The sequence below is a fragment of the Pavona decussata genome, unplaced genomic scaffold (assembly GCF_977016875.1).
Source record: "Pavona decussata unplaced genomic scaffold, jaPavDecu1.1 SCAFFOLD_50, whole genome shotgun sequence".
Lineage (NCBI taxonomy): Eukaryota > Metazoa > Cnidaria > Anthozoa > Scleractinia > Agariciidae > Pavona > Pavona decussata.
In genome coordinates, this window is record NW_028145472.1 from 1,117,592 (window position 1) to 1,134,285 (window position 16,694).

General features: G+C 39.1%; 1 protein-coding gene across 2 annotated transcripts in view; it reads right to left on the reverse strand.

Moving 5' to 3' along the window:
* Positions 1–6,336: 6,336 nt before the first annotated feature.
* The window catches only part of LOC146481438 (leucine-zipper-like transcriptional regulator 1), a 42,116-nt gene continuing 31,758 nt past the window's right edge, over positions 6,337–16,694 (reverse strand). For both annotated transcript variants that reach the window (XM_085108491.1, XM_085108490.1), the window contains exons 16-27: positions 15,798–15,856; positions 14,846–14,962; positions 14,445–14,567; positions 13,024–13,072; positions 12,833–12,939; positions 11,503–11,525; positions 11,206–11,257; positions 10,459–10,556; positions 9,835–9,886; positions 9,678–9,731; positions 8,992–9,072; positions 6,337–8,758 (exon numbers count right to left, since the gene is read on the reverse strand). In XM_085108491.1, the coding sequence (XP_084964617.1) occupies positions 8,651–8,758; positions 8,992–9,072; positions 9,678–9,731; positions 9,835–9,886; positions 10,459–10,556; positions 11,206–11,257; positions 11,503–11,525; positions 12,833–12,939; positions 13,024–13,072; positions 14,445–14,567; positions 14,846–14,962; positions 15,798–15,856 (923 nt within the window). In that variant the 3' untranslated portion in view covers positions 6,337–8,650. The remainder of the gene's footprint in view (positions 8,759–8,991; positions 9,073–9,677; positions 9,732–9,834; positions 9,887–10,458; positions 10,557–11,205; positions 11,258–11,502; positions 11,526–12,832; positions 12,940–13,023; positions 13,073–14,444; positions 14,568–14,845; positions 14,963–15,797; positions 15,857–16,694) is intronic.

Genomic DNA, 16,694 nt, shown 5'->3' on the forward strand with positions numbered 1-16,694 from the left:
TATTTTTAATTATAGGGATGGTGGTTATGGATATATTTTTTTTTCGCAAAAAATCCACGTTCCAGGATCTGCATTACTGTAAGTCAAAAAACCAAAAACTGACATTAATACTTGAACGTCGTTATTTTTTTTTGCGCAAAAAAAACAAAGGCTGGAAAGGTGGGCTCTCAGATCTCTTGAACAGTCCTTAAGCTCGTCAAGGTCATCATCACCAGGGTAGACAGGGTAGTCGTACCTTGGCCCACAAGCAGTACTTTACTAAAAGCGCCCTGAGCGCGCTAGTGCCTGGCCAGGATCACGCGCGCGTTACCCTCATCAGCAAAGTGAATATCGAGTATATATATCGAATATATACAGTCGGTTCAGTGACACATTGGCTTATTGATTTGAGCCGTCGCTGCTAAACACGAACACTCAAAACAACACGACAGGAACAAAATCACACGCTTTTCTCCATTTTACTGATCGACTACTTCATTTAAGAAGATAAAGGAGCTGTAAAGTTTGATTTGCACTACTTTTTCCTGCGACATCGAAATGGTATGCAAATTTGTTGCACATGTTTCGTAGGCTAATTGACCGGAACAACTATATTATTTTAGAGCAGAGTAGGAAAGAAATCTGGGATCGAAAAACATTGAATGGCTGTCTTCAGTCCGTATGATTAGTTTTAGGGCCCAATATGTGATGTTTAGAAACATTCACGGGCTCCAGATGTCAAGTGTTTGTGAATCGGTTCTGATCTCATAATTCGTGACGTGAATTGCAAGCCGCAAGTATCGCACGCATATTCGATCTTCCTTGAGTAAGAAAGAGTTTGAATCAGAGCTTGAAACTTGGCACAAATAAAGTTCTTTTCTTCTTCTTTTGAGATATGAGATTTAATTTAGAGAAGATGACATACCAGAAACACTTTTATGTCAATGAAAATTGGCATTAGTTTCAAGGCCATTTTGAGTAGCGTACACAAATCTGCATGCTTTAGAAAGCAGCCAGCGAGTTTGGAATGTTTATTGTATGAATTCTCTTATGAGATGGTTGGTCTAGGTTTGTGTAAAGTTTCAAGCTCATTGGGTTATTTTACACCGTGAACGGGGCTTCGTCCTTTGACCTAAATTTTGGCGGTTTTCATCGGCCCGTAACCGCACCTAGGCCGCATTTCAAACTCTTGCAATTTTCTCAAAAAATAAAATACCTTGGAACTTTAAAATATGATTTTTTCCAAGGGTATCCTTAGACAAAATATCAGAAATTTGACCAAGAGGTCGCTGAAATGCAGTTCTCGATTCTTACCGGCAGCCGCTCTTAAGACCTTGTAGTTTGGTGTGTGAACCAGACTTTAACACGTAAATCAACAGAAATGTTCAGCAGGATTTTCAAAACCATCAAGTTAATTCGTTTACAGACAGAATTGTTTCCTGTCATCTCGTCATACACAAAATCCAGCTCTTTAGGCCCACCTATCAAAGCAAGCGACTTTTCATGCGCCCTACATTAGTAGGAACCAAAATTGGTATGTCTCGCTACTCGGCACGCTCGGCTATAGCTGAACTCATATTCGCCGATCTCGTTTTGACGTCTAATTACAGTTACAAGTAGCCTGCGAACGCAGACGTACATCCGGCTGTCGCTTCCCTCAGCCGGAAATACGTCTGTGTTCGCAGGCGACGTCACAAGCTGCCAGGCCGCACCACCTTCCTCGCAAGGACAAGACAGTGGCGTCACAATCTGAAACGTCTGAAATCGTGCCGTGATCAAAAACACATCGCCCCTTACGCACTGGGGCTTAATTTGACTATGGTTCCCAGCGTTGGTCGCTTTGTCGATCCTTGTTTCGTTGACTACGAATATTTTATAATTGGTTCTCTTGTGCGTAAGGCAAGTTTCATTTCCTATCCCATGAAACGGTAGGACTTGCCACCAAAAGTACATGGAGGATATTGTTCCGAACTCGGGAAGCCGGTTCGACAATTGGCGCTTGTCGTACACAAATTTTGGCAGTTCTCTAAAGGTCTTTGCAGCCAGGAAAATTTACACATCGACTATGATTCCCCTCTAGGTACCTTGGAAAATTTACAAAACTCTTCCCTTTTAATATAAACTGTGACTGTATAAATGAGTCAGTCTGTGGTTTATTTGAGGTCAAGTCTTACCTTTTACCAAGGGAAATATACAGTCTGTATACATGTACCGCAGCGTGACCGCGAAAGACTGGGCCTCAACTTCAGGCAGCCACACTTCCAGTTTATCTTCCTCTTGTTCATGTTTTCTTTCTCGACCTGATGTCTAAAGGCAGTAAACAAGATTTTTCACTATTTATCATTGCATTTTTTTAGATAAAGGAAAAATTTTCTTGCTTTTGACAGTGATGAATTAATCTTGATGGTCACAAAGTATGGTTGGAAGGCTTTTTAAAGAGTATGTGTGAGGCCTTTGTGTAAGAATGAGTCAACTGATTTGAGGGAAGGAGACACCGTTTATTGTGTAGACTGTTACAGCTGATTCACAATACAAGTTTCAAACTTTGAAAAAAAAGTTTCATCACGGGAAAAGTGAAGAATACACTTAAGACTAATTTAGAGATACTGATATATTAATCGGGCCGATTTGACAAAGAAAATGAGTGAGTGGACGAAAATCGACCAAATTTATAGACAATCTGTGACAGAGCTACAGACTTTTGGAATCAGGCCAATTATCACACCACACTTCACCAACAGAAAAAGAAATCAGCCGACGAATTGCAATCTGTAAATTGGCTCATGAGACTTAAGGAGAAGTATCAAGCAAATTTGCTGTCATTTTAAAAACCAAAAAATGTTTGTGTGTCAACAGAAACAAAGAAATAATTGTCAAGTTTGTTATAAATTATCACCCCAGTGCAATGGAACTGTCGAATAGTGCCTCTGGCCAAAGACAGAGTAGGCCGGTATGGATTGAAACTTGAAAAATGTTAGGCTAATGTTTCTCAAGTTCCCACATTTTTGTTTCCAAAATGTGCTAGAACAGATCAGGAGTTGTTCCTTTTAGGAATTGAGTTGATTTCTTTCCTCTCGTCGATTCTAGAATTGTTTGGCATCTGATTGAAGGTCTTATTTCATCATTTTTAACCAAAGATATCAAAAACCCATGATATACTTCCCGCTTTAACCTACTAATCGAGCCGATAAATCGGTAAGGTTAAATTAGCCTTAATACTTAGTTCTTATTAACCGAGCGAGAGGTCTGTATGGGAGAATCTTGACCGAGGTCTGTACCAGCGCCCGAGGTCAAGATTCTCCCATACAGACCGACCTAGCTCGGTTAATAAGATGTTTATTATATGGCCAAACAGGAAATCAAAAGGAAAAAAAGTAAAAAGTATATTGTTCCCCTGCGCGGGCTCAAGCATTTAGCTGGCTTACTTCTGTCACTAGTCTCCAGTCCAAACGGGACAAAAATAACTGTTCAAAGTACAGCTTTGTACAAACTTCGTCAATGAATGAAGACAAAATAACCGTTGTTTTCCTACAGGCTTAACGAAAATTTTCTAAAATGCGACCAAAAGTGCAACAAATTTTAATGCCTGTCTGTGCCGCGATCGCTCAGCGATAAGTTCTCATTCAGCCTTGCGATCTTTGACTGAAAACGTTAATGTTAAATGTGCAGCCTTCAAAAATTGCTTGAGGTTGGATTTGTTGGACTGTGAAGACATTTGGCTGAGTTGTAGTGGAGGCACTGACTTGGTTTTCTTCGAACTGAGCGGATGTATCTGGTCCACGATTTAGGACAGTAGACATTTCTCGCTGTCGCTTGAGAGATGCTGAATGCTAGCTGTCGAGGCTTTTCAAATTTTTATGACCGCTTAGCTGTGCAATGAAATTTGTCTGAACGTCTGCTTCCAGGAGTCGTCCAACACTGGTCTTCCTAACGGAGTGATCAGAAACCTTCTTGTTTGTTTCATCGAGTCTGGCTGAAGCAAAGGCGTTTTTGAGGAACTTGCCAATTTCATTCTTTCCGAGGGGCCTATCCAGATACCCTACTTCGTCACTTGGTTTTCGTCGGTGATTTACGGCGAGATAAAAAGGAGCATCTGGATCTAACATAGCTTCGGAACGATGGCTTCGAAACACTTTGTAAAATTCAACTGGGCATCTTCATTTGTTTTTGTTTTTGTTGATCAGACTTCCTTTTTCACGCAAGTGGCGTTGAAAACTTCGCTGGAAGCCGCTTGATGTACACAGTTCGTGCTCGGTGCCATCTTGTTTACGAGCGGAGATAAAAAATTCAGACAAAGGAAGGTCGAGCTCGTTGGCAGGTATGTTTTCAATTGTTCTAGACTCTTTCATTGACTCACAAAATTTCTTTCTTGCGTTTAAGTCGCTCTTAGTCTTGTATTGAGAGTTTTTGGAGTTTTGCGCTTGCGAAAAATTCTCAATTTCGACTTCATCTTTGCTCGTAGCTTTCTCGGCTGGACTCAAATTTGCAACGTTTTCTCATTGTCTTTACCTGCTTCCAAGTTCAGGGCTACTGGTTCTTCCATTTAGTACCGTATTAACAGGAACAAGCCAATTTTTTCTTCTTCTTTTGTTTGTAACTTTTTGAGGACAAATGTTACATTAAATCGGTCTAGATGCCGGTCTAGATGGGAAAATCTAGACCGCCGTTAATATCAATTTTAGCCAATCAGGTTCTTGAATTTGATCGTTTCCAGTCCTTTTGAGACACGGCCATATAATAATACTCAATACAAAGAAAGGATTTTTGGTGTGTGAGCTAAAGACTAGAAAACATATCAATAGAAGTAGAATTGTCGCACTTGTAGTCTCTCTCTCGCTCGGAGCAGCTGTCGGTTCTTAACCACAAGGCGACCCAGCCGCATGAGCCGGGAATCGAGTCAATTCCTGAAAAGAGAACAAGTGAAGTTGTTGTAGCAGACATGACATAAGCTCTGCCGTTAAAAAAGTTTTTTTAAAGCTAATTTTAAGCTAATAGTATTTAAGGACGGTGCCTACTTTTGTTGCTGCGCATACGTTCTGTGCATCTCGAGCTACTCGGGTTTCCTATGGGTGGTGCCTACTAATACAGGGATATTTTTTTCACGGTTTAAAACTATGCCGAGAAAGCAAAATTTAGCAAGTACTCTTGGGATCCGAAAAGACAATTTGGGTTAACCATGCATTTTTCAGAGATGATAAAACTTCAATTTGGAAAAAAAAAAACCGCTATACATTACTTTGCATTTTTGTGTTTTTTAAAAAAACTTGTTGCTTAATTATCTGTAAAAAAAGCATGGTTACCCCCCATTTTCTTTTCGGATTTCAATAGCCCTTGCTAAGATCTGCTTTCCCCGCATAGTCATAAACCCCACAAAAATACTTCTTTATTAGTAGGCACCATCCTTAACGAAAAGTCTTCGTCAAACTTGTGGGACAAAATCTTTTGAAAGAATCTTTATATAATGGTGATTAACTTCGAATCAAAGTTCACGTTAAGCCAAGATTAGTTTAAGCGGCCTTTGAACAACTGGACCCTGGGTATAAAGAGAAAATGCAGAGAAACTTCTCTTGTTTAAAGAAAACAACACGACCACAGCACGCTAATCACTACACCATCGCTCTTCTACCTGATATCGAAAGTCATGCTTCTATTTTAGTTTTTACAATAACTTTCAAAATTCCCGCTCGCGGAGTGGCTCAAAGCTATTGTCAATAAGACTACAAACAATAATCAAAGGCTCCTGTGAGCCAACTTGTGTTTGCAGAAGTAAATAGTGGCAAGGTATAAAACATTGTTTGCATTGTGTTTGGTTGGTGACCCAGGACAAAGGGATTGAGCTTTTTTGAATATTTTTGTATTTTGTAAGAAAGGTTTAATTTTGAAAATTGCATGGAACCTTTGGAATGGTTGGCTTTTTTAAAAGCCAAAAAAAAAAAAAAATAATAATAAATAATAATAATAAATAAAACTAAAAAAATATTGTCCATTACCTCGGGAATCGAACCCGAGACCCTTTGCATCTAAGTCAGAGGGCTACACCACTAGACAACAATGTCCACGACTTCTGACTCAATCAATCAATCAATCAATCAATCAATCAATCAATCAATCAATCAATCAATCAATCAATCAATCAATCAATCAACCAACCAACCAACCAACCAACCAATCAATCAATCAATCAATCAATCAATTAGTCAATCAATCAGTCAATCAATCAATCAATCAATCAATCAATCAATCAATCAACCAACCAACCAACCAACCAATCAATTAATCAATCAATCAATTAGTCAATCAATCAGTCAATCAATCAATGAATCAATCAATCAATCAATCAATAAGCCAGTCAATCAATCTTTATTTATACACGTTAAGAAGTAAAAGCTTAACAACTGTGGGGTCGTGCAACAAATAACTTGAGTTCAAGTAAATTAAAATATGTCCTAAAACACATTTTGCGATGTTAGAACGAACACGACTTTGTAAACTAAAAATTGCCGTGGTAGCACACCTTTTAACGAAAAACTAACCAAAAACACAAACATGCTTTCCAAAGTCGCAACCTGTTTTAAATTGGAATCAAGTATTATATCGTATTTTCTTTTTGAATTTCTTCACAGCATATTTATTTTACAAAACAAAACTAATCGTTTTTTTTTTTTTCGTATGTAATATTTTATTGTTCAGCGTACCAGAACGTTTTAAGGTGGCTAAGCTTTATTTTTTTAAAATTTAGATTTTCAACAACAACAACAACTTTATTTTACCCCTACAGAGAACTACAGCTGAAATGACATAAGATAGAAAATGAAATAGGAAAAGTTTATTGGCTTCCTAAAATAACTTGAGAGTTAAACAACAAGGAAGCCAATTTACATGAAATAAATTACAATATTGTGGCCGGAAAACACAGAGAAAAGAGACAACAAACACAACAGAGACAAAAACACGCACACCAGTATCTACCTAACAAAATAATTAAATCAAGCTTAAAGCAGCAAATAAATCATGGAAAATCATGAAATAAAAATGAAATTGACAAGAGAAGAAGAAGTTCTCGTTTTAGATTTTCTTTACATGTAAATTTTCTACGGAAGGTTGACTTCACATTTTTACCTAAAGAATTCCACACTTTTGGCCCTGAAAACGATTTTTAAAAAAAATATATATATATTCCATAGCTTGTTCTTGCTCGCGGCAGATAATATGATTGATTTGCTGTACTTCTTGTTTTGTAAGTATGAATATCAGTTATTAAAGTAAACAAGGTATCAAAATAAGAGACATATCTCATGTAATAGATTTTTAAGAGATAACTCTTGTACTATTCATAACGATTTTTGCTTTTTCCACGGATTTGACCAATTTTTAGCTTTATTCCTAAGAATGCCCTTGTTTCCCAGTCTCTGTTTAGTTAATGCGATCGAATCATCTCTAACTACAAAAGTCGGCCCCAGAATGCCATGTATTCTGCGTTTATGGTACCCATAGACCTCAAGGAGTGAAATACAATATTTTCATTTGCAAAATTATCATCTCACGCCTTAGGATCCGGTGTTGACATCTTCGCGTGTATCGATACCCAGTAAGGGTGGGGAAAGAAGGGAGCACTGCCCGCTCCGGAGTTCAAATGGATACTGCGGACTAATTCGAAATTGAAGTCCGTCACAAGAAAGATCACATTAAAATTAGTCAGTTTACCAAGTTTGAGGTCCTCTCGTTAGATTGCAACCATGTAGAAATCGGAAAAAATAGAGACTTTATATGGATCTGGGGGACGCCATTTCAGAATTAGAGAAATTTGTAGGAATTTGGGGGACCTTTGACAGCCTTGTTACTACGCAATGGAACATAACCAAACTTGTAAACTTTATGATTTTTAAGTGATCTTCCTGGCAATGGGGCTCATTTCTTCGTATTGCTCAATCTGAACAATGTGTAAAGTCACTTTCTGAGCTTCGGAACGGGCAATTGGTTGTACTCGCATCGCAACCCCTAAAGACTGAACAACTGTACAATCCCATTTGTAATAGTGACTACTTTAGGGAACTTATAAATCCAGGACGGCAATTCAAGGCAAATATAAACGTTCTTCAAAACCTCTGGAATCGGGCCATTTTACAATGAAGTTGCGTCGATAGCGACAAAGAAATGCACCAAACTGTATAACGCAGGCGCAGACCCATTGTTTAGAACACTGTTTTCTTTTTTCTATGACGTGCTCGTTGCCATTGTTTCTATGGTTTTGAGGAGGATGCCTCATTTTGCTGGTGCGCGTACGCTCCGCGCATCTCCGAATGGTCCAAGAAGCTCTGATTTCTTAAGGACGGTGCCTACTAATTTAAAGGTTTTTTTCCCGCGATTTATCACTATGCGGGAAAGGAAGATCTTAGCAAAGGTCTATTGAAATCGAAAAAGATAACTGGGGGTAACCACGTATTTTTCAGAGATAATTAAGTTGCAATAGGGGAACAATTCCACATATTATGTTTTTGAAAGCTTTTTAGAGTTATTGTTACTTAATTATCCCTAAAAAAAATGCGTTGTTACCCCCAACATTTCTTTTTCGATTCCAATAGCTCTTGCTAAGATCTGGTTTTCCCACACAATCACACTCTACGCAAAAATTCTTCTGTATTAGAAGACACCGTCCTTAAGGCCTATTTTATCACGGGTTAACAGCTAGATCCGTGTCTTTTAAGTAGTCTGCTATAGCATCCAGAATCTCCAACAACAAGTCTCGGCTTAGTCTTCTGAGCTTCGGAGACTTTGCAACCTTCAGGGAGAGAAGAAAAGAAAAATAGTTGATCCATGCAGTGTAACATGCAGCGGGTTTTTCACTGAAAGTTTGATTTAAGATGTCCACGTTTCCTGGACTCGCAAAGTAAGGTGCAGCAAACGGAAACCCCAAGGGAATACTTCGTTGGTCTCGTTAGGCAATGAAAATGGCTCTGTCAGTGAGAGGTATCAACTTTCCTCTTTCCACCAAAGTGCCTGAGAAATAGTTACCTTAGTAAAATGTCCGACAACAAGGTCGAGTGCATGCTTCTTCATGTCCGAGGCGCCGATCCTATGAGCCGCTTCAAGAATCTAATGAAAAATAATTAGAAACGTATAAGTTGTTTGTTATGAAGAAGTGAGGTCTTGTTTCACCGAATTGAAACACCAGATCCCAGTTGTACTCGGCTGTGCGCGGGAGACGAAGAACAACAGTTTGTAACAAACTAAATACCCGATGCAAGCATCAGACTATCATATCAGACTTGGTTAAAGAAATCTGATACTTCAGTTTTTGAGAAGATATTTGCAGAAAACGCCTCGATCGGTTCGCATAATCTTTTCAGGTCTCACACAATCGATTCAGAGACAGGGCGTGTTGCCATCGGTATATCTTACCCCTTGGCCTGTAAAAAAAAACTACTTGGGAATAAGGCATCCTGGTTTCGTGAAACCCGCATCCCCCTCCGTATCAAACGATCGTGATTTGAGCAAGTGATTTGGCTCGTTACTCATAGCTCTCATGAACCAATCCAGCGAAACCTACGCTGTGGAGTTTCATGGTAGGCCAATGGATGGGACCAAAATTCTCAGTCCGTGACCGTCAAAATGTTTTTTCAGCTCCCATCGTTCTTTACAGGGACTCTATGTATTCGTTACAATAAACTGTTGTGATAGTAATGGCGTCCTTTCCTTACCTCCACTACATTTTCAAACGAGACATTCATTTCCAGATTCTGTTTACAGAAGGCCTGAAAACGTTATGGAGTAAATATTATTTAATTAAATAACATCAAGAAGAAAACAACTGTTAGAAAATACTAAATTGGAAAACCTGTAAGGGATTATACAGACCTGAAGTCGATTGTTAGTGAAGCCAAAGAAATAAGGAGCTGAAAGAAGATATCTTGCATACAAGGTCAAGGAAAATTTCTTAATTTGATACCTTAAGACTATAACTGAGAAATTAGTTGCGAAATTAGTGAACGCGAGTTCAATGGAGCAGGCTTATTATTAAGAAACAACGAGTTCATTTAAGGTCATGCAATTGACGGAAACCACAGACTTTAAGTCCAAGAGAGTTGATAGAAAAAGCTGTGTACTGAAAGTGCAGATGAAACCTTCCTTAGGGATACCTTTGCATAACGAAACAATATACACTGAATAGCTCACTTGATTGAAAAGAAGTTGTTCCATGCAAAGCGTGAACGATGCGACCTGATGGAATTATGGGATGATCTTATTAGCATGCGCACATTTCGTGTTTTCTTTTTTGGTCTCGCCCGTGACAAATATGTAAATTTTAAGCCCTAAAAAACGCACGTGCTCTTATTTTCTAACAACAAAAATGCAAATAACTTCATAGGTCAAACGTTCTCCAGAAAGCTGCTGGGTCTTCTCTTTCATGGTTTATACCTTTTTATCTGACAACGTGTTTTCAATCGAGTGTATTTAAGAAATGTAACTTATGAAGGATACAGTGAGTCCTCAGGTGGCATAGACACATCTCCATGATAAATATAAAGAAGGAGAGAGTTGAAAGCTTCTCGCGAAGGAATTGTCTCACCAATGGTAATCTTTATGAGGAAAAAAGACGGTTAACGGTTTCTGCGTGTGCTCAACAAAACAAACACAAATGAAACAATAACAAAACATCAATCAGAACTCGATAAGAAAACTATGGAAGTTATTATGATGAAGGTGATGTCTGCGTCAAGTGTCGCAAAGAGGACGTTGGTGTATAATTCTCCATCCCCTTCCTCCCCTCCACCACCTCTTACGTTGGCTGGTGCCTATTCGATAGTCGGTAAGCGCTAAACCGAGAGAAAACAGTTAGGGAAGTGGTCAAATAAAACTACCATATTCGAGCGGGGCCCACCAAACCAAAAACTGATGGTGGTCTCTGCCTGCAACACCACTTCCTCAACCTCAAAAGATGGTGTATTGCACAGTCACCCCTCTAACCAGCTGTAAGAAGGACAATGAGATTTACATCTCGCTTTTCTTGTCTATCTAGCAATGCTGACTCTTTCTAGCTGAATATTTCGGTGTCAACTCACATTTTAAATCCAATACATTTTTTTCGGTAATGTTCATCAGGTAGGTGGTGTCTTCCATAACCCCCCTATCCCAGACAAGGTGGGCCACCTTAGCCTGTTTCAGGCGTTCAGATAGTCGAGGAACAGCGAAAATCGGCGAGCGAACGATTAAAATAATTCTACCTACCGTGACTGTGTTGTTCTCCGGCATAAATGATCGAAACATTGCCTCAAAATAACTAAACAGAAAGAAAAAGAACAATGTTCAAAAACTAAATGTCTATGGTGCGTAATGCTAATCAAAACTTTCAGGGTGACGAGACCATAGCCACCAGAACATGACAAGCTTAGAAGGAATTTTGTCGAAAACAAAACTATACTTTGGTAATCACCAATGGACACAGTTAGTTTTCGTCTTATATTTCTCTTGTATTCATGGTAACAAGCACATGTAATAAAGAAGTTATTCACTCAGCCAGCCTACCTACACCTTGCAGCCAAGACCGCCTAGAAGGAAAAAACGACGGATAGTCATTCACCTCATAAATCTTTTACAATAGGTCAAAATAGGCAAACGTAAAAACTAAAAAAAAGTCTGGTGAAAATCAGGTTTTTACTTTGAGAGCTCGAAGATGATCAGCTTTGCGTGACTTGTGAGTTTACAGTCGCGTAGGTAAGGGTTAGATAGGGGTGTTCGTTGAGCCCCAAATCTTGCTTACTAGGGGGGTCCGGGGGCATGCTCCCCCGGAAATTTTTGAAAATCTAGGTTTCCAGAAACTCATTTCCTGCATTTTGAGACCCATTTTAGGCAAATCACAAATTTGTTTTACAGCAGCTTTTTTAGCTATATACATCATTTCTACGGCATAATTGTTTCAACTTAAACAAGAAAGTTCAATGTACATTCCGCGCCCTGTCGAGTTCTGATAGCTATTCGATCTACTGATAGTCATACACCAAGCTGGTAAACTGCATCATTCTCGGGTGTAGGCCTTCGAACAAATTGACTATCTCGTCAAAATTGACAGGCATATCATATTTGATATGCATTAGAACCAGGGCAGACATTCTAAGCTCTCGCATGGTACACCTCATGTAGTTGTTCAACCTCCTCATTAAGTGCGTTTTCTTCCGCCATTACTGATCTGTAAAGGGGGTTCGTTCGAACCCCTCGAACCCCCCCTCCTACGCGCGTGGTTTACCAACTTTTTTCAAAATTTATTTCAAAAGTTTCAAGTCTGTTATGTGGAGACTGGTGGGCGCTGTTTGTCTTTGTTTTCTCTTTGATTGCATGATATTATCTTATCATGTTCCTAAAACTTTCTTTTAGCAAATCATAAAATGATTCAGTAAACTTACAGACTCGCAAAAGAACTTATTATCATTTAAGCTCTCAAAGTGAAAACCTTATCTTTTACGGAGTTTTCTTAATTTTTTAGTTTAAAGTTGAGTACTGTTGGGAACAGTTGTAAAGGTCAAGTGGATGTAAAGCGTTGTGATTACAGCAAAGACCAAACAAGGTTATTGTAATGGAATAGCTACATTAAACAAACATCTTCGATACAAAAAGGTTCTGGGATGGTGGTACTTGTTTTGACTTGCCAACGAACCACCAACCAGTCTGTTCTATGATTTTTTATTTATATGTTCTTTTGTCGGGGCGCCATTGTCACAGCGTGTCTTGACAAAAAGACAGAGCTTTTCCATTACATTTTCAAAACGAAAGTGCGTCTTCAGACTTATTTCTTTGTAGCAGGGTGGACGCTAGAATTTTCCGGTAACCTGTTTGACCGGATGAGCAAATACTCACGTACTTTATGTGCTCCAATTGCTTCGCCGTCCACCATCAGCGTGATGTCATGAAAGTCTTGGCCGCGTGCTCCCTGAAGGAAGTCCAACATGTCTTGTTGTAAGGTTTTCTCTGCAAAATAAGTAAACCAACAGCAAGGTGAGCGAAAACATGGTAAAATATCTGCAGTTTGAAAAATGGCGTTCTCTAGCGTACCTGGATGCGTCGATCGACACTGATTTTCTCCTGGAATGAGGGCACTTGCCTAAAAAAGGAAACGAAAACTGATTTTAATTAAAATATAATATTACTTCTTTCATTCCTGATACAAACTTCAGTTAATAGGGACCTTATGAAAACACAACGGTGACGACAACGACAACGTGAAAAAACAAAAGATTTAATAATGAGATAAACAATAGCTCCGCACGTGCGCCAGTTAAAAAGTTAGTACATTTCTTTGACGTCATCTGCCAGACAACGCTGTAAAATAACCAAATTCAAATTTTTAAGGAGAACGCGGGCACAAGACGGTAAATTTTTCGTTTTTCTTTCATTACTTGAACACCGTTGCTACTAACCATGCTCTTGGATAATGCGTTCAGACTGTACAAGTTGAACGGGTTGGAATGATCACAAAGTAGATCAGATAACGTGAGTATTTATTTCTAAGTGACGTTTTGGTTGACGTTGCCGTCTTGCTTTGGAAAGGTTCCTAATGTAAAGTGATCTAACTTTCAATTCTGTAGACGACATCCTGAAGTGTGACCATTCAAACGACAGATTTTGAGCAGTTATCTCCTCTAGTGCTGTTTATTGTGCTGTACAAGGTGTTTCTAACTTTTGAGTCTGTGGGTGAAATTCTAAAGTGTGACTATTCATATGAAGGCTACTGAGCAGTACTTTCCTGTGGTGCTGTTTATTGTGCTGTACAAGGTGATTCTAACTTTTGAGTCTGTAGGTGAAATTCTAAAGTGTGACTATTCATATGAAGGCTACTGAGCAGTACTTTTCTGTGGTGCTGTTTATTATGCTGTACAAGGTGATTCTAACTTTTGAGTCTGTGGGTGAAATTCTAAAGTGTGACTTTTCATATGAAGGCTACTGAGCAGTACTTTTCTGTGGTGCTGTTTATTATGCTGTACAAGGTGATTCTAACTTTTGAGTCTGTGGGTGAAATTCTAAAGTGTGACTTTTCATATGAAGGCTACTGAGCAGTACTTTTCTGTGGTGCTGTTTATTATAGGTGGTCCGGTCCTAACGCTTGAGTTTGTGTATGAAATCCTAAAGTGTGACCATTCAAATGAAAGCTACTGAGCAGTACTTTCCGGAAGTTTGGTCAATGATGCTGAACAAGGTGGTTCTAACGTTTGAGTCTTTGGGTGCAATCCTGAAGTGTGACGATTAAAATGAAAGCCATTGAGTAGAGCGTTCCTGGATCTGTGGATGAAATCCTAAAGTGGCACCATTCAAAAGAAGTCTACTGAGCTGTACCTTCCTGTAGTGCTGTTTATCATGCTGTACAAGGTGGTTTTAGCTTTACGCCCGTGAAAAAAAATTCTAAAGTGCCACCATTCAAACGATATTCATGAAAGCCATGCACTTCCTCCATGCCAGTAAGTAGTTCCGCGTATTACCTGTGGAACTTGCCGTCTTCTAATTATCTCCACCATGAGTTTTTGAGGCACAGATTCAAAGTTCTTACTCATGATGATATTGTTGTAGTTTGCTTCTCGAACAATGAAACGAAGGCAGAAATCCTGCAACCAAAAACACAACAATTAGCCAATTCGCAAATTTATCTGATCAACTCATTTGGTACAACCGAATTCTCGTGTTTCGCCTTGCCATCGACGAGGCAATGCAGTTTCTTTAGAAACAAACTGCTTTAACAATGAAAACGGGCGTGTTACATCAGCTAGTCGCATAGTCTGTGTACCACTGTTGGATTGCGATAGCTCTTGGTAAGATCCGAAAGATAACTTTGTTTCAGGAAGTACCGTCCTTAAATAAACTGCCTTGTAAATATTTATCAAACCTTGAGCGGATCCAGCTGTAGCCGGGCGGCACTGTCCAGGGCCACAAGAACGTTTTCCTGACAGATTGAAGACTCGATATACTGCACACACAGCGCCTCCAAAGAACCAATCTCAAGCTGTAGAAATAAGGGGAGACCTTTAGAAAGGAAATAAAGGCAACAAAAATATTATATACTACATACTTTTCGGAGTCATGATAGCTCTAAATCGTATGGCCTCATGAATTATTTTACGCTGAACTTCTTCAACATTTCTCTGTGAGTCCTAACATGTGACTGATGTGATGGATTTTTTTTTTTTGGCATATGAAGTTTTGATAAGTTTCCAACGATATCTGACTTGCAGAGCGGAAAAACGTAGTGCGCATATCCGTTCGCAGTCTCAAGTGATCCGTGAATTAGCAGCAAGCGTGATTTTTAAATTGATCACACGAGATCGATAATAAAATCCCTGCCAAAAAAAATGTAAAATCCATTCTGGATAAAATTTATATACTTTGGCAAACCCAGTAATTAAATGTTAACTATATCCTTACCCTTAAATATTCAGGGATTTGCTTCTATAGTCGCATTTTGCAAAAGGTTCATAGACTTGTTTAGGCGATTTCTTTACAGACCGCGGGAACAATGAGGGTTTTAAAGTCTCTAAAGTTTAAGAAGCCATAAGAAAACTTAACTACAGCAGGGATTCATCAGCAGTGTCGGAAAATAATCGCTTCTTACCGAGATGCCTGCGTTAGCCTAGTATATTTTTTTCAAATAACCAAAACTTTAATTGCCGCTATTTTGGAAATTTTGGTGCCCCGCGCTCGCACAGAGTTCGCGCATGCATTTCTCCGCTTTTAACATCTGACTAGGACCGCACGTATGTCGTTTAACTTGTCCTAGAAATTGTGCCGGCTACAATTTTCTTCAATTTTCAGTAAAACTTAATACTGAAATAATAATTTACCTTTAGAGCTAATCTGTAAACATCCATGATTAGACTGATGTCCTGCGAACCTTGACAATCTGTTGAAACACACAGTATTGCTTTGAAAATACGTATATTTGCTATCAACAAGCCATACGCTCTTTGATAACTTCAAGGGAACAAAAGTTTGAAGTAAAATTTATTAGCTAGTAAAGCATGTTTTCAAACACAGCTGAGGAAATGGCCGTCAGACTTTGCAAACTGCAAGGGCGATGAAAGAAGAACCAAAATTGATGATGGAAAACCTGCAACGGTACATAATCTCCTGAGGGTGGGTTGGATTAGCTGCATTCTGGAATAACAATACACACTTCGATCACTAAAAGTCCCACATTAAAGTTATCTGGGCTGCACGGAATGCAAACTCGCTCTTGGATATCGTGTGCCATCAAACGGACGAACTTGAAGGAGTGAAAAATTTCCGATGTCTACGGACGAACCGCGTCTATTTCTGTCGTAAAACTTCATCCTGAGGGAAATGGTACATCGACACACATTGTTCGGGGCCCCGTAAGCGCAATGCGTTCCCCCTTTCTTCTCAATTGCAATTGCCGCGTTTTGTGATTTTATCACAGTTTCACACCATGTCACTGACATGTCACGCGCGAAAAGGAGCCATTTTCAAGCCGCTACATCGGATCTTCAACCTCGAAAAAGTTGGTTTTAGAAAGGCCGCAGGTTACTTCAATCGATCAGGGCTCATTTAAAACACAATAAATCACTAAAAATTACAGAAACAAAAAATTCATTTCATATGCACTTTAAGGCAAATTAAAATCACTAAAGCAAACAAACGACTCGCTCTGTGAACATTGGCTGACGTGTTAAACTAACTCTTCCGCATCCACGAGGGGAAAATTTACCCGACTGATAATA